The sequence below is a fragment of the Cryptomeria japonica genome, chromosome 6 (genome assembly GCF_030272615.1).
Source record: "Cryptomeria japonica chromosome 6, Sugi_1.0, whole genome shotgun sequence".
Taxonomy (NCBI): Eukaryota; Viridiplantae; Streptophyta; class Pinopsida; order Cupressales; family Cupressaceae; genus Cryptomeria; species Cryptomeria japonica.
In genome coordinates, this window is record NC_081410.1 from 297,139,628 (window position 1) to 297,158,222 (window position 18,595).

General features: G+C 36.3%; 1 protein-coding gene across 6 annotated transcripts in view; it reads right to left on the reverse strand.

Annotated features, from left to right (window-relative positions):
• LOC131031592 (6-phosphofructo-2-kinase/fructose-2,6-bisphosphatase) overlaps positions 1-18,595 on the reverse strand; it is a 281,317-nt gene that overhangs the window by 48,854 nt on the left and 213,868 nt on the right. For 5 of the 6 annotated variants that reach the window (XM_057962761.2, XM_057962764.2, XM_057962742.2 and 2 more), the window contains 3 exons: positions 9,727-9,824; positions 8,592-8,667; positions 8,194-8,256 (listed from right to left, as the gene is read on the reverse strand). In XM_057962761.2, the coding sequence (XP_057818744.2) occupies positions 8,194-8,256; positions 8,592-8,667; positions 9,727-9,824 (237 nt within the window). The remainder of the gene's footprint in view (positions 1-8,193; positions 8,257-8,591; positions 8,668-9,726; positions 9,825-18,595) is intronic. The other variant, XM_057962756.2, reaches the window with a different exon arrangement.

Sequence of the window (18,595 nt, forward strand, 5' to 3'; positions counted from 1 at the left end):
CTTGTTCTTGGTGGTATGCGTGGGGATGTGTTTAATAAGTATGCTTAATATATGAAGCCCAATAATGTTCTTATGCAGAATTAATAGTAATACTAATATGGACTGCAATATGTACGACAGTCATACTTAATTTCATATATATATTCATAATACATAAGAAATATATATACTTATAGTTTAAATCATGTTATTACTTTCCGTATTTAAGAAGATGGGATTGAGATGTTTCAAAGAGGGGCAGTCTAAATCCAAGCAATATGTTAAGTCCCAAGATAGGGTGGAGATCAGTGACCCATAAGCCTTGAGGGTATAGACCCAAGATAGGTAAGGGCTTGGATCTGTAAACTTTGAGGAAACCTATTGTAGTTGGTCTCTAAGCACTTTGGTAACATATGTAAACCCTTCTCCCTTAAAACTGAAGTAGTAGCAAGGTTTGATATCTATATTAAGAACTATGAATAATGAAATTAATCAGCTAATGAGAAAAATAGACAAGCACTGTTAATAACTTATTGAAGAAAATCTATCAATTTTAGTATATTTAAATAGATCGGGCAGGGGACATTACATCCTCCTTCGGCAGTATGCTTAGCATTTGTTCCCTTGTGATCACCAAGCAATTTTGTACTGCTTTTTATTTCTTTAATCTCTGAGCTTCTTGTTGGAATTTTCATTGACTGCATTTATGCGTCAAGCTCCTTTGCCTTGGCTACAAAACTTCTTCTGTCAGTTGTATATGTGGATAAAACATAGTGCCTCTTTTTAGAAATCAATATAGAACTCCCACAGCAAAATGAAGCTTCTTAGTTTTCTTGTTCGTTTTTTGCATTGCAAGTTAAATACCGCTGTTATGCCCATGTTATCTGGAAGGAAATGTACATTTCTTTTAAACAGTCACATAGATTATATGAGCTGGGCTCAACCCTCATGGGAGCCTCATTTAATCCCACTCATACATGAAATCTGAAATCTGCAATTCTTATTTAACCTGTTTCTGCACATTAAGCAAACATAGTTAGAAAAAACATTAACTCTCCAATGCAATGAGAATGATCTTTCTTTTCTATTTTCTTTTATGCTTATTTTTCGTCAAAAAAGATCATGATTGAAAAATACAAATGCATAGGTATGATTAGCAGATAATCAGTCATTGCTTGAATCCCTTGGATCTAACACATGCTTTCTTTTTCACTTTTTTAGGACCAAGAGACAATTGGAGGCTGAAAGACACCAAAGATGCAGACCTACACCAACAGAAACAGACTTATGCCAACCATATACCCCCAGGAAATGGTTGGTTCCCTTCTCACCTTTTCCTATGCATTTGTGTTATTTAATTTTGCATAGGAAAATAAAGATCACTCTCACGGTCTTGTGTGAGAGAAACATTTATTCAGTAGATTACTTTCTCTTAATCTTTCCAATTGTATAAAAATAAAATATTATAAATTGAAAACAATTGAAAGATCTGGAATTTTCTTTATGTAATTGTAATCTTTTGCCTGGCACTTGAATTTTCCACTAAATTGCAATCAATATGAAAATTCAGTAACAAATATTAGATTAAAATATGTCTTTTCCTAAGTCGCCCAATATATCATTAATCAATAATAAAATAATTAAATATTAAACCTTAGGATAAGGAAATAGTTTTTAGTTAAATCACTTATGACTCCAATACTGATTATCAACAAAATCCAAGATGAAGCTGAGCAATGAAAACCACTGAACTGCTACATGATCGGGACCCTGTCCAAACTGCTAAAAATAGAATTGCTCAATACAGCCACTTACTAAAAATAGTAAGTCATGAAATACTCCTTCGAAAAACATGATCTTTGCACCCAGAGAAAGAGCTTGGAAAGCTCAGTAAGACAGCATCATCCAAACAGCCAAACCCTAACTTACTAAAAATAGTAATTTCTCACTTCACAAAAGAATCAAATGCATGTTATACCACCTTGGAGCTCATGAAAAACCCAGAAGGAAATAATTGACAGAACTGAAGAATTCCCTCCTGGTAAACCCTAAAAAGCTCGTGCAGAACTCCACAAAAGTTGGAAACCCTAATAATCCTTTCCAAATAGCTTATGGGTCTCCGAAATAGGCCAATGAACCACTGAACTAATCACTGCAGAGAAGGGGACATCACAATCCGCCCTTCCCAAAATTGCTTGTCCTCAAGCAATGCCATCACAACTCCCAAAATTTTTAAACTGATCCACACCAAAGCAAGTACGATCCCAAGGTCCCATGCCCGTCTCAAGAAGAACCCACCATGCCAATATTGCGCCACTCTGATCACATCAATGAAAACATCACGCCCAAACTGCAATAGCCTCCCTTGTAACTCCAAAATGTTAGCATCCATGATACTCAAACTGAAAAACCTTGAAGGACTGAAATCAAAATCATGCAGCTTCTCACGCCCATAAAGCTCTGAGTAATCAATATTAATAATGCCACTGTCTATCACAAGCCTGGGCAATAGGAAATAAAGTCTACACGACTCACAATCAAACTCCACAACATATCTCCCCAAGGTGTCAAGCGAAACCATGACTGTAAATATGGCTTCTCCAAATCTCCCTGCAAAGATGAAAACAATCCTTTGCAAGAGCTCAACAACCTCATCCCCATAGCTCCACATGAATCTACTAGGCCTCAATTGAATTATTCTGATACAACCATGGAGACTTCTGAAATCTCTTATAGTTCCTACTTTAAGCACCTCAGAATGATGAGCCATAGAGAGAAAAGGTTCGTTGTCCTAATCATAAGTAGAAGAGATGGCATAAGAATAACCACTAGTTAGAGCTTGAACACTTCCCATATACAAATACTTATAGCCCCAACTCGCCATACCTCTCATCTAAGACCATAAACCCGTTCTGCCAAGAGACTGTGAAGTTTGAAAAAGAGTACACCAACAGCCCACCAAGTCTGAAATGATTGACTTGAGATCTGATTTTAAGAAAACCAGCATCCAAGAAGATGAATAGCTGCTGCAACACAGGAAATCGTCGTCCAAAACAACACATCTGCTCATGTCCAAGGCTGGAAAACACCTCCAAGCAATCTCCAATTGAAAGCCATTACTTGCATGACCAAAGAAATTGCACCAACTCCCCTGAATGAGAGAAAACCATAAAGTGAAGTGGTTAATTTACAACCAATCAGCAAGCCCAAATCTGAAAATCTGATCCATTCTTTTCCAAAGAAGATGCCGAAGAGTATGCATTTGTTCAATGCTCCAATTTTGTAACAATATCTCATGGTTGCGAATTGCAGCTAGATCCCAAACTCTGCAATGTGATCCACCCTCATCACTGAAGTCAAAAGGAATTCCCACATCAAACTTGAAAAGTGGATTAACAAATGTCCAATCAGCATCTGTATCAAACAATGGACTATCAACTTGTTGGTTACTATCAGAGTCATGCTCCACCCAAACATTCTTCTGCTCCAAAATCACTTTTTCAGATCTTTGGGGACAAAGAGCAAGATCATACTCCTCCTGAATGCAATCAAGCTCCTCCATTACCTGATTGATCTCCTTGGCCATTTCTTTATTCTCTTGCTCTCTTAAATGTTTGGCCTCATAAAGCTAATCATTTGCTTCAAGAAGTGTCTCTTGGACACTTTTGAAATAAAGCCTAGTGGAATCAAGCTCAATGGTGACCTCACTAACCTCTCCCCTTAATTGCTTATTCAAAGACAAAGTCTCATCAACAAACTTGGTGGCAACATCTCTATCATGCATCATGTGTAAGAAAACCCATTTTATTCCTTCCATTGTGTTCTTGATCATGTGCAAATCAGCAAGGGCAACATTTTGTTCACATTGGTCTCTTGGAGTCATGAAGATGAATTTTTCAACTAGGCTTATAATGTCATCCAAACTAGATAAAGTGTGTATTTCATTTTCAGCAGACACCAACAATTCATTCTTCCAATCATAATCATGCAAGGCAAATGTATTGCTGTTATAATGAATACCAAAATCACAACTATCACACTGGGCATCAAAGTCTTCTAGGCTGTCACAAATCACCTGTGCCTCTTCTTTATTACCCTCAACAATGAACTGTGAATCTAGATCAATGAGGTCACTATGTCTTTGCTCAAGATCAGCAACATGCATTGATAAATCAGTCATCTCATCAACACCATCAATGCCATCTTCCATGTAAACATTGTTCTTTAAAACCAATACAATATTAGGATCAAATGTAAATTCATCCCATATTGGATCCTCTTCAAACTTAGTTTCTTTTACACCTGGATCCCAAATGCTAAAAGGCTGATTACTTTGTTTAGTTAAAAAGTGCTCACCATAGCTCCAAGTATCCTCCAACTTAGATCTTGAATCTTCTCTTAGTTTCCACTTCCACACATTGCTATTCTCACCAAGAGCAATGCTAGAACCAAGTGATGTTCCATCTTCCCACTCAAACAATGGATTGCCATATGTTTGCACTTTACCCATCTCAAACAATGGGTTATCAACGATCTGAAAAGTATTTCCTTTTTCCAACTTAGACCAACAATCCTGATGTCCTAAATCTGAAAATTCCAATTTAGGACATTGCTCAAAGACTTTCAAAATTTGGTCAAGCTAATTCTTCAAACTATGCGTCTCAACACCATTGTTCTAAAATGCAATTTCTGATTGGTCCTCTAAATCTGCCCCTTGAATGTCATCATTTTGGCATATTTTAAACTCACAAAATAGGACAGCCTCTTGGTCATTAGGAGCTTCATCATTAGCTGCAATATTTTCAGCTTCATAACATGAATCTCTAACAATCTGTTAACTTTTTCTTGTTGTTTAACATCTTCAATTTTCATCTGCTCTTCCTCTAGAAGCACATGAGTGCATTCAACACTGTCACTAGCTCCATAAGAAACATTGAGATTCATCATGCACAACCTCAAATATTGTTTTTTCTTCTTCTTGAATGACAACCTCATCAATGGTAGGTGCATGCATCACCAAAGAGTCTTCATGAAGCATTGTCTCAAAGTTAGGTGTCAAAACACCAACTCCATCATTTGTCTTTGTATTAAAGATATTGTTTTCAGATTCTTCTTATGTTTGGATTTTGCAAGAACCTTTATGAACCCCATTTTAATATCTGATCTTTCATCAAATTAATCAATCCTTGCATTAACTCACAAATAGACTTATTTGTGGTAGACATTCTTCCACACTCTGATATGCAACCAAAAAACCACGACCCAACAAGATGGCAGGGAGAACTTGTGCTCTGATCAATTTGAACACACAAGCTGGCCGGAAAACCAGCTCTGATACCACTGTAATATCCCCAATAATTTTTTTTGATTTGGCAATAAGATTTACAAAGCAAACACAGTAACCCGTTAAGGTTAGAGAAATAATCCAAAATAACTGGAAGGAACCCTTCCACCTTTGTTCACCGAGAGCCCAATCTGGGAGGGTGAGAGCATACGGTGTTCCGGGGATCGTTAGCACCAGAAACCAATTGAAAAGTTGAATACAATAATGGGCGGCAAGCCAGCCCCTTCCGCTTATCCAGCGGGTAAACTAGAAACTTGGCGGTAAGCCAACCAAGAGAACAACTCACCAAGACACAAATCACTCAACTGCAATGTTTCAGCGGGAGGACCGAATCACACAAAAGCTCAACTCCACCACTTATTCAACGGGAGGACCATTACAATCATAAAAATCACTCAACCACTTACTCAGTGGGAGCACTGAACTTCATAACTGAATTACAGAACAAGGCGGCAGCTAAGCCAGCCTCTTCCACTTATGCAGTGGGCAAGCAACCTCCAGAAATGGTTAGTAGTACTACTACTTAACCTTATGCAAACTTGACTTCACTGATACTATTGAGATATCAATGGCTTTCCCAACCGCCATTGAGCAACTCACGATGAATCGTTTACTCAAATGCATCTACCCCCTTATTGTCTACTTATATCTTCTGAAGCCATCTACCGTTCTCTGTGAGAATTTCTAGATTGTTTAGAAATCTGAATTCAGTATTCACATCTACCAGAATCTTAGCCGTTTCTGATTTTCCCCAAAAGAAATCTTCCTCAAAGCCTATAAAAGAACCTAGGTTTCCTCCTAGGTTCTCACGAATTTCTTCGTTCCAATATTCTGATGGTAGATTTTCCATCTTAATCCAATGGGGGTATGATTTTGGTTTATGAAATTTAGGGTTAAAATTCGGTGCCCAATCCAGTTTATAGAAACAAAATCCTTAAAAAAAAGGGGCTCTACAAGTAGAATTTTTTTCTTAATAATTTGATCGACACATTCAAGTAGAAAAAAATTCTTAGACAAGGGTTTCGCGCTTACCCGGCCCTCAAAGGAATCTACAAACCAATCCTTGATCCTTTGCTTCGGAGCATCACCACTAGTCCACTTGACAAATAACCCACAATCTTGTAGATGCTCCTAGAGTGGTCTCATGAAGGAGGACAGGATCGACACTATCCTGCTTCTATCCGACCAAGAGTATGGAGTACTTTGCTTAGGGCCCGATTTCTGAATCCAAACTTGTCTATCCTGATATTTTGTGCTCGATCTTCCATTGGCCGAATTGCAGCTTCCTCTGTTCCACTTAGCTCCTTTCGAAGCTTTCGTTTGTTGCAAATGACTAGAAGCCATGTTCTTCCCAGACCCTCCATTCCGATTGATATTACCAGAACCTCCTTGCGGTCGTCTATTGAAACCACCATCTCCCACAGTGAAAGCATTCGCACTTGAAGGGAAATTTTGGTTGTATCTTCCACCCCTTGCCCTGTTGGAGCCAGCTGGGATTCTTCGCCATTCTTGCTTTTTTCGCCTGAATCTGCTATGCATTATTTCGGCTCGCTTTTTGCTATATTGATTTTCTTTTGTGTGTAATTCTTCAATTTCTTCTTTTTATGTAATTAACGAATTTCCTAGAGACATGTTTTCACTGATTTCAAAAACTAGAACAGTGTGTAGAAGTAATAAAAGAGCCAAAAAATGTTGGAGTAACACTCATTGATTATAGACATCCTGGGATCCACAAAATTTGATTGAAAAGTCACAATTAAAGGTTTATCTTGGTACAAACCACATACGAGTTCAGCTTACGATAAACTCTGTTGTGAGAGGTTAGTCATAAGACAAACCCATACATTATGAAACAAGGTCACCTAGGTGAGTTCATCTTGGTATGAATCTGCTCCATATGAGAAAAAAAGACTGAACAAAGTATCCAAAAGGAAGATCAAGATATTTCTCTTTTTCCCCTATGCATGAAATAAGTTTGGAAATCTCTATATTACTAAATTTCCCACGTACACATAAATATAGCCCTTGGGGTTCATGTTAAGGCATTTGAGAATGATTGAGAGAGTTCTTGAGGTGGAACTTAACTATAGCACACACTGCAGGAGTCAAGCATTTTCAATAAGCATGTGATCCACAACAAGATAATGTGGTAGAGCATTGTAGAAGTTCTAAGGAAAGTTTACAATGTCCCATGAGCATTACACAAGTGTTAGAAAAGGCCTACAATGTGTTTTAAGGCTTAAATTGTGCAATTTGATTGTAAAATTATAAATTTAACAAGATGAGTGGTGATGAGAAGGCATACTCCAACTTCTCCAGAATTCTCCATATTGGGTTTATCAAGGTTAAACTCATATATTTATCTTTCTCTTCACGTGTGATTGGTTCATTTCTCAATATATTCATGTAAGTCACTAATTCAAGCACTTAAAGCAGGCATACACATGACATGTTCAACTAATTACAACCATAGCTCTTGTTTACTACAGCAAGTAGGAATAGATTTCACTCATATTGTGATTTGGTAGAGTCAGATGTAGATAGTAGCACAACTCGGTAGGAAATGTGGTTAATAAGAAATGTAACCATGCATGTGAATGTATACACCATTGAAAAATGCATCCAAGAAATAGATGACAGCCATAATAGCAAATATGGATTTGCAGAATTGTGTATGTTAATTCTAAAAGTTTGATCATTGGATCAGGACATTCCATGTTGGTGAATTGTTCTTGGATCTAAATTGATTGTGAATCAGTTGATATCAGTAGATTTTGTTAAAATGGTGACTTCATCTTGGGACATTTCTAGATCAATTATTCCAGCAGTATAATCTTTAATTGTTTTAAAATCAATATTTGAATGCTCACCTTTGGGAATTCACCAATATGTTGTGCTGTCAATATTGTTCTCTGCAAGGTACTTGTCCATATCTACAAAAATTGATGTTTGCAACAATTGGTGAATAAATCTTGACTTTTACATCCATATGAACACACCATTAAACTTAATATCAGATATTTACCAAACAAAATTGTTCTGCCATGAGGAATGAAGTAAAAAAGCATACCATACAAAATGAGTATATTGGCATCAGTAGGGATGAAGTCAGTAGTAATTTCTAATAGATTATCTATTTGCATTTTGGTGAACATTTTCCATTTTAGCCACCCCTCTATTCTCATCATAAAATCCTTCTTATGAAAAACTCATTACTTACACAAACAAATAGGAAAAGAATTATGAGTAAATTACTATAAAAACTTACACATGCAGTTTTTTCATATCTTAGTCGCTTGTTCACAAAATCTGCCAGTTTCATTGCATATTCTTCCCCAGCTTCACTGCATAAAATCCCAATACATGAGAACCAAAACCCATTTCGAACACATCAAATACATTACCAACATAAGATTTGTATAATCCTCAATCATACTATATTGGAAGGTAATAAACACACTTGTGGAATAGTAAGGTAAGACTTGCATGACCTTTTATATCATCAAACTAAATGAGCTAATATATACAAATTTCTGAAGGTTTCAAAAAATAAGAATTTTTCCTCCTACTAATATAGACTTTGACAGACATATATGGTTTATTGAAATGTCACACTGCTAGGAAAAACATCCATCTTGAGAATAATTTTTCAGAAAACCCTTCAATAGAAAGGATTGTGAGTATCATTGTTTTTGTAATGAAATGTTGTGTACATATGTGTAATCTCCCTATTTTGAACCCATGAAAATAATTAATTTTAAGTTGTCCAAAAAAGTACATTAAATAGACAACTTTAGTTAATTATTTATAAAGTGACTAAGTGCCCAAATATTTAATATTTAATAAATAAGTCACTTTTGGGAAACAAGGTTAAATTAAACCATAAAGTGTTTTTAATTAATTCCTTTTGCAAGTTTCATAGGAAAGTTATAAAAGAGGGCTTGGGGTCATTGAGTTTGTCTTTCTTTGGAGTATTGTTGATCATCAATCCTTCTTTCCACTAGTTCCCTATGATTTCATGTCATCGTAGGTCCAATAATTTTATAGAGCTACCAACAACATATTTCAAGCATTCACTAAATTATTCAAATACCTAACTAACAATAAGTGAATTAATAGAAAATGTAAAGGCATAATAAGGTTATCTTAAAATATAAAGTCAACCAATATTATTGCCCACAAAGGTTCTCCATATTTAAATTTTAACCCTAATACATATAATGTCATAATGGTTGACATGTGTTTCTGGAGTACAAACATAAAATGCCCAAAAAGAGATGCCAATAAAACATACTATACCTCCTATCACCCAAACTAATTGACTCTTATGGACTAGTATGTTAGTAGTTGAAAAGTGCAATGGAAAAGATTACAACAATGCCAAAAAGCAACTTGACACTAACCTCAAAACTGAGTCTCCTCCAATCCGTCCTCTTACATTGTCACGGCTTTCCCCATGTCGTGTCAACAGAATTGGACGTGGTGTAAGATGTGTATTAACCTGAGCAATCAAACCAAAATTTGCAATTAAATTGGAAAAGAACTCCTGAAATACTTTGTTCCTAGAAAAAACTTATTAATTATTGTAAATGTTATCCACATCATTCTTACACTAAGAAGAATAAATATCTGAATCAGTAAGTTGACATATCACACACTTTCATGCATAGCTTCCACAAAGAGTAGAGCGATGGACATACACCTCACACACATTAGATTTAAAGGAAACAATGCTTCCACAAAGTATAGAGCGATGGACATGCCAATCTTTTTCTCTTGAAAATTTCAAAAAATCATTGTGCTTAAAGATTTTTTAAAAATGTCTCCAAAAATTATAAATGGCCAAAACTGATACTCTAGATTTGGAAAAAAACCTATGTGTTAGTATTTTAATTTGCCCCTTTCAGCACAACACAAAACATAGCAGCATGTAAGGGAAAACCTTTCTTTGAATTAGAAGGGCAAGGTTCCTTGCAACTTAAAACAAAACTAAACCCTAAAACCTAAGGAAATGACCTCTAGCTCTTACAATATCTACAAATTATATCTCTAGGTTTTGAGCATGCACTGCAAGCAAACTGAAGATATTGTCTATCTTTTTAGTTCTCAAGCAAGGACACAAGGCTTAATAGCACTTCTACTCAAGAAGAGAAAGTTTTATATCTTTTTCTTGAAAATAAACACTTACAACAACTAACCATACTCACAATTTTAAACTGAAAGCAAAGATTTATGAAACACAAGTACTACTGCAATCTGGGAATTGCATTAAACACACAAGATTAAGCAAATAAAATTAAGGGAACTGCATACAAAGCTGTAACAACCAGACTTCAGTGAAATTAGCAAATGGAAAGCCTACAATCTTCAAGAAAAGCAACTTGATTTACCTAATCAACACACACAAGATCACAAAAAGCTTGAACATAAATCTCAGCAGCAAATATGAGAATACATCATCATTAGCTGATCTAAGTACCGACAGCATTTTTTTTTGGTGTTTACAAAGTTTTTGCATGTAATTTATTGAAGATATCCAGAAAAAACATACTAAAGCTTCCTACACTAAAACTGATTTTCTTGCACACAAAGCAAGTCATAAATAAAAAAATGTTTTCAAATGCATTGTATAAAATAAGAGAACCTCAAATAGATCATCTGCAAATAGTTGTCTCCCACAAATAACAGCTAAAAATAGTTGAGGCTAAAAGTAGTCAATCTAGTGTTGATTGCAATGAGCACTTCAAGTCCAATAAGAGGTAAGTACTACTCACCAATGATACAAGATGATTACAATGAAGTACTACAAACATTCAATCATAGACTAAAACTAATTTCAAGCTAAAACATAAAACAACAATTTTGATATAAATACCAGCCTCTCCGGAAATGGGCCAGCAACATAGAAATGCACACACCTCTTCCGAATCAGCTCCAAAATGCTCACAAACCTAGGCGAACAACTGCTAAGACCAAGGCGAACAAACAAGAAGCTCAAAGCATCAAAATCACCACACACTGATGGCACACAAACTAAGGCAACTCCAGAAAAGGTACGACCAGCTGGGAATTTCGATTTGCTCTCAAAAATTCCAATCAACACCAAATCAAATGCCCTTCCAGCGGAATGATTGCCTCTCCAATATGCTTCTGACGAGCCTCTACCCAAAAGAAACGGACACTCAGGCAGAGATCTATGAACAGAAATCCGCTTCAGCCACTCCAAACTAGCAACACAGAAAACTCACCAAAACTCAAACTGAAAAATCCTCACACCAAAATCCACTATCAACACACCCACCAGCTAGGTACTATATTCCATGTATGAAACTGTGCTAGCTAGGAAGCCTCAACTCCGAAGCTCAGTTTTGCTCTCCATTTCGGCAGCATAACAATGCAAATTCTTTAGATGATCCAAATGAGAGCCCAAGGCTCTTATTTATAACTTTTTGCTCTCCCAAATTCAAATGCAAATGCACACAAATACGCCCAAATTACATGCCGCTTCATTACACCCCAAGGGAAAACACATTTGAAATATATTAAATATGTCCCCTCAAAGATGGCGTCCCCTTCCACTTAGGCAAGTTCGAACTTTGCCTAGGACAAAAGCTTGCAAACAAAACATATAGTGATGCTCATGAAATAAGCTCGATTTCTCTTAGGCCATTGACTTAGGAAAAATTGATAAAATCACTTGAATAAAATAAACTTCTATTTCCCAAAGTTATCCAAAATATAATAATTAAATATTAACCTTAGAATGTGTTAATATTTAATAAATCATTTTGCAAGTCAAATACTGCTCAAAACCCAAATGAATTGAGGACTGAAGTGCTGAACCATTCGCTGGACTGAACTGAATCTCTGAACTGCCCTGCTATAAATAGAACCACTTGAACTGATACTTGCTAAAAATAGTAAGTCATGCAATACTGCTCCGAAAAACATAATCTTCGCACCCAGTGACAAAACATGGAAAACTCAGTAAGACAGCATCATCCAAACAACCAACCCCTAACTTACTCAAAATAGTAAGTTATGCTGCACCAACATTTGGAACCCTAATTCTTCATTCCACATAGCCTACGGGTCCCTGAAATAGGCCAATGAACCATTGAAAGCACATCATTGAGAAGGGGACATTACAACACCTCCAAATTCCATTGTTTTTCTCTTTGATCAATTGGGGCAGCGCTGATCCATGGATCGTATCTTTGATCAGTTCTCACTGATGGACCGAGGGTGTCATAAAATGACAACAGGTCCATTTTTAAAATTGACTTGGAATACTAGGATCATTTGGAATTCATAATTGCTATGATCTATGATGAATATAGTAAACTTGCCCAAGGTTTGAGATCATCAAAGGACATGTTCCCGAAGAGTTCATTGATCTTCCTATTAATGGCTTTCGAGAGATCATTTAAACTAGTGTTCAACTGAGCTACGTAATGAGCTAATGGTGTTACAAACTTTGGGACCCAAGAAATTCTATGATGGATTTTTTGGATTAACATAGAATTGCTTCATAGTATGATAGAGTTTGACAAAAGTTGTGACAACAAAATGAAGCAGCGAATATGTGTTGGAGCAGTCTCCAAGCTTATTTGGGACCTTGGTATTGACTTCAAGATCTAAGATTGAATGTGGGAAAGCAATTTCAAAGAGGGGAGACTGCAATATTGTATGGTCCAAAGGCGTGGCAGGCCAAGGACATTTCCACCTTAATCGGATTGCAAAGTATGGATTGCTGTCAATGGAAGGAAAGAAACAGGTCATTGGGTCGCCTCACCTCTTATCACTGTCCCAGGGAAGATACTCCAGAATGAATGAAGACAATGATTTTATTGAGAAGACATTGATGTTAACCATGCTTTATGATCACTACAACAACCAAGTTTATTCAGAAGACATGCAGCGATCATGAGCAAACTACAATGATTTATTACAGTCACTAATGTGCAGCAATTAGTAATGAGATGTTTGGCTGAATTAATGAAAAACAAAGCAGCAATTTGTTGTATTATACAGCAAATTAATGCTGAGCAGTTTATATCATGAAAAGGTAGTGATTTACATCTACACAGTGGCTAAAGGAGATGTCTGTATGTTAATACAAAAAAAAAAAGTATATCAAAAGGTGCGATCTATTGAAGGATCAAATGATGTGATTTGCTTGTTAAGACAAGTCAGCAGGTTAAAACAATGACAGGTCAGCAAGCTAAAAGACTAATGACAAGGTTACCAATCTGTGTCAAAGATTAATGAAATATGACTTATTAAGAAATACGAATCATTAGAGACTTGGATCATTGAATCGATAGGATTGGATTAATCAGTAATGAGCAGTAAGCGGCAGCAATAACAAACTAAACAATGATTCTTAAAGGAAAGGTGCGAGTCTCAATAAATGAAAAGGTGTGATTAGAACAAAAATGAAACAAGCAATTCATAAAAAGAATGGTAAACAGCAATTAATATAAAGGTAACTCTAATAATACAAGGCTGGGACTACACTTACGTTCAGTAAGTAATGAAACTGAGTTGATAAAAAAATAATGTGATTCACTAAGGAGAATAGTATTAAAGCAGCAATACATTAAAGGATTGTTTAATAAAACAATTGTGAATTAAGGTACCAATGAGCATTTGAAAAGACATGTCTCTTTTAAAAGAGATATCTAATCCTAAAGGTTATATCTCTTCAAAATGATATGAAGATATAAAAAGAGAGAGAAGTGTAGATCGAATGTGTGTTTTTATATATTTCTTCATAACTGTAGTGCTCACATGAGCCAATAGACAGCCGACTGAGAGGAGGGTGATGACCCATTCAATTGCAAGGTGCAGGAAGCATATTACCAAAGCTAATATTCAGATACAGCACCAAGATTTACAGCAGGAGTATAAAGATATAATCAGACACAGCTATCCAAGTGAGGCATATCCTCTCATACATTGAATGCATGATCATAGAGCCTTATTCAGAAACAGCAGTTGCATACTATTGTCAATAATTCATGTCCAATTAATAATAATATTAGACTTCATTATTTCTAATAGAACTTCAGACCTCATACAATAAGCATAGCATCGTTATTAATTTCATTTTCTCTTCTTCTATCAATGTGTGCGTGTGTGTGTGTGTGAAAGAGAGAGAGAGAGAGAGATCAAACAATCAAAACTATTGTTAAGTTAGACTGATTCTATGAGTAAATCGAAGGTCACATAATAGATTCAAAAAGGTTTTGTGCCCCAGTTGATACCTTAATCTGTCAGTTTGAAGGCAAAATCTGAGCGGCTCTACAAGGGACATTACATTAACAGCTGGCAATAATACCAAGCAAGGAGCAGTTGTTAAGGATTTGTAACATATCAAATTTTGACACACTCCAAGGCATCCCCAAACAAGGTAGAGTCCAGCATTTACGCTTGAAATTTAATGAAAGATAGCAGGTAGACTAGCAACACTGGGAATAGAATAACCAGCTGGAAGGATGAAGCAATTCAGCACATCTTACTCCTCAAACATTAAGGGCAATTGTGAATCCTATTTGAATCCACCATTGCATTAACTAGGAAAAAATCCCTTCTTCATAGCCAATTATACTTAACGTTTTCTGTTGGCATTGAGTTGTCACTGATGTCAACATTATGTGCAAATTGATAGAGATGATGCTCATGTTGATGACATGATCATGCATGTCCAGAAGAAGCAACTATTCGAACATAGAAGCAACCATTTGAACAGAGAACAAAGAGGATGAAGGCATTCAGGATGGTAGAAAAGACAAATCGAGCACCAAAATGGACACACTTGTGCGTAAAATGGTTTTAACCATTTATCCCACATTGGAAGTTTGGTGGTTGTTTTTAGTCCTTCATTGACTAGTGTGTGTTGTTCAAGTGAGCAATAGCTCATGTGCTTTTTGCCGCTCAACTTAGAGCGTAGCTCAAGCAGGCTACGTCGATGAGACATTGTGCCATCGAAGAGAGTTAATTCGGGTCTTACCGATATGCCAATGTCTCTTCAATGTGAAGAGTTGAAAGAAGCTCATCGAGGAGACACTATGCTTTCAACATGAGTTGATCTCTATCTCTTCAATGCTCATGTCTCTTAGATCAAGAGTACGAAGTGGGTGTCCACGTGACATGCAAATGTCTCTTTGATCAAGTGTATGGAGTAGGTGTTGAGGTGACATGAGTAAGTCTCACCAATCGATCAATGAAGTGGTGAAGTGTATCCTCATCGAGGAGACTTGGGGATATCAAAATGAGTCTGGAGAAGTCTGTTCGATCCCAGAAGTGAAGACCTCATTGAAGTTACATTGCATGTCGATAAGACAATTTCTATGTCTTATCGATTAGTCAAGGCAGTGTGTGTCTGGGGTAGTGTAAGGATGTTATTGACATGACTTGGTGAAGGTCTCACCGATCAGACAAGCCAGTGAAAGACCAAGGTAGTGTGCATCCTCATTGAGGAGACGTGTGTATCGATAAGACTCAAACCGACTCTCACTGAAGTTGTATGTCATTTCGATAGTCTGAGAGGACTGTTGACCAAACTGACCCGCGGACGTGTTAAACATGAAGGCTACTTGTCAAAGGAAGGTTCTTTTATGTCTGTTCGAGCATTTGGTGAAGAGGCTTTGTACTGCACAACGAAACTATTTTTTATATATCTTTGTCACTTGGCCTTTCTCACGAGATATAGAATTGAATTAACATCTACAAGGCACAGTTACAGATGAAGCTACTAGAAATAGTAGTTGAACATCAAAGTCAATCTAAACTCAGAGATTTGAGACAAAAAGAAGGAAAGGATGCAATTGATGTTGGTGGCTAATAGTCTGCAGGGCAGGTGGAAGATCAAATACTTTTTGTGGCCCGAGAAGAGCAATTACCTATGGATGGCGGGAGTTTCTTGAGAAAAAGCAAGACTATCATTATGATAGAAGGTGGAGAGTGAGCAAGTAGTCTGCATATGGGGTAGAGAGAGTGTATGCATCAGAAGTGAAGAAAAGCTCTGTAAAGAGATGCAGAAGATTGGAAAACACCACACATGGTAATTAGTTAAAAGAAGAATACTTGCGGATAGTGTGAATATGAAGACACATACAGACAATATCTGAAGGCAGTGCAGAGAAAAGACAAAGAGTTTGAAGCAGCAGAGGTAGAGAACAAAAATATATGCTAAAGTGCAGAACTACAGAGAGTTACAAAATTTCATTTGTAACAAGATACTTAAATTGTAATTGAGACTGAAATTTCTTTATTGTATCTCATCTGAGAGGGTGCTCAGATTAGGGGTTGGTGCCCATTAATTTGTAATCAAGACATATTTCATTGTGAGGCTAGATTAGAGCAGTAGACTCTAGCATCTTTTCTCACTGATGTTTTTCCCACATTGGGTTTTCCTTTTACATTTGGTGTCATGTGTGTGCTTGTCTTGTGCATGTGTGTTTAACAATTCTCTGCATTGATATTCTTGATTTCAGTAAATTGTGTCTGGTTGTTTAGAAAGTTATTTTTTTATATCCACTGATTCACCTCCCCCCCCCCTCTCAGTGGACTGTTTGTGTTCCTTCAATTCGTATCAGAGCACTAGGTTCCCTATTTGATAGCTTTCTCCAGCTAGGGTAGATTTTGGTTTGTGAACACAAATGGCTAAACAAGAATCCTCTTCTGTGAAAGTACCAATGTTTGATGGAACTAACTATTGTTTTTGGAGCAGAAGAATGGAAATCTATTTATCCTGCTTAGGATGTGATGTGTGAATGTCAGTAAAAAATGGGTATAACGTTCCTCAAACTCCTCCTACTGATGCTGATGCTAAAAAGGAATATAAGTACAATGCCAAAGCCAAGCATGCCATTTTAAGTGGACTAACTAATACAAAGTTTGTCAAAGTCATGCATTGTAAGTCTGCAAAAGAAACATGGGATAAATTGTGAAGAATCTATGAAGGTGATGTGAAAGTGAAGGAGCCTAAGCTGCAAAATCTCAAGAGTTCAGTTTGAAGGATTGAAGATGAGAGAAGAAGAAAAAATTGTTGATTATCTACTAAGACTGGATGAAATTGTCAATGCTGTAAGAGAGCTTGGTGAGGATGTTAAAGTCATAGTCAAGAAAGTGTTGAGATCGCTAACAGCAAAATATGACAAATAAGTCTCTGCCATAAAAGAAGCTAAGGACTTGAAAAGCTTCTCTAAGGATGAACTGTTTGGTTCATTGTCAGCTTACGAGTAGAGGATTGTGAGTGTTGAACCATCCAAGAGAGAAGCTGCCTTCAACACAGTTAAGAAAGGGAAGGAAGTAGCAACAAGTGTTGATGAAGAAGATCCTGACATTGTTGAAGCAAACTTTGGCAAAAAGTTGAAGAAAGGATCCGAAAAATATAAAGGTAAGCTGCCATTTAAGTGTTTCGATTATGGAAAGAGAGAAAATTTTGCTGCTAAATGTCCTAATGAGAAGAAGGAAGATGATGATGAGGAAAGTGTCAAGGATAAAGGTAAAGTTTTTAATAAACCTAAGAAAAGAAATTTTCAAAAGAAGAGAAGCATTTTCACCATAGATAGTGATATCTCAAATGATGAAAGTGACTTAGTTGAAGACAATAGTGAGGATGAAAAAGAGATTAATCTATTCATGACTCAAGAGGTTCTTAATGACAAGCATTCATCAGAGAATGAAAGGAGAGTTCAATCTGAAAATTTGAATGACAGTGATGAGGAAGAAGAAGATGATGCTGAAGTTAACCTTGAAAGAGAGCTAATATGTGCTCTTGAAGAAATTGATAGATTACAGAAAGAACATGCAAAATACAAAAATTCAGCCATAAAGGAACAAAATCAGTTGAGCATATAGTTACAAGACTTGGACTTAGCTTGGACTCAGCAAGCTGATTTTTGACTCGGACTCGGTGCCCGGACTCAACAAAAACTCAGCCAAGACTCGGCAAATTGAAAAACCCAAGAAATTTGAAGATTTTTAATTATTTTAAACTTGTTTCATGCATTTTTTAATAAATAAACCTTAAAGACAAAATAATCTAATCAAATAGAAGCTACTTTGAACACATACACAAGTTTACATTCATCACGTAAGTATAAATGCAAATTTTAGACTTGAGCTGAAGGAAATAAGCTAAACTAAATAACACATTAGAAATACAAATAGTGTCAAATGTCTACAAAATTCATGGAATATGAAATCCATGTCATCAAAAGTGCAAAACATATAACATAAAAGCTATAGCCTAGGCTCAAA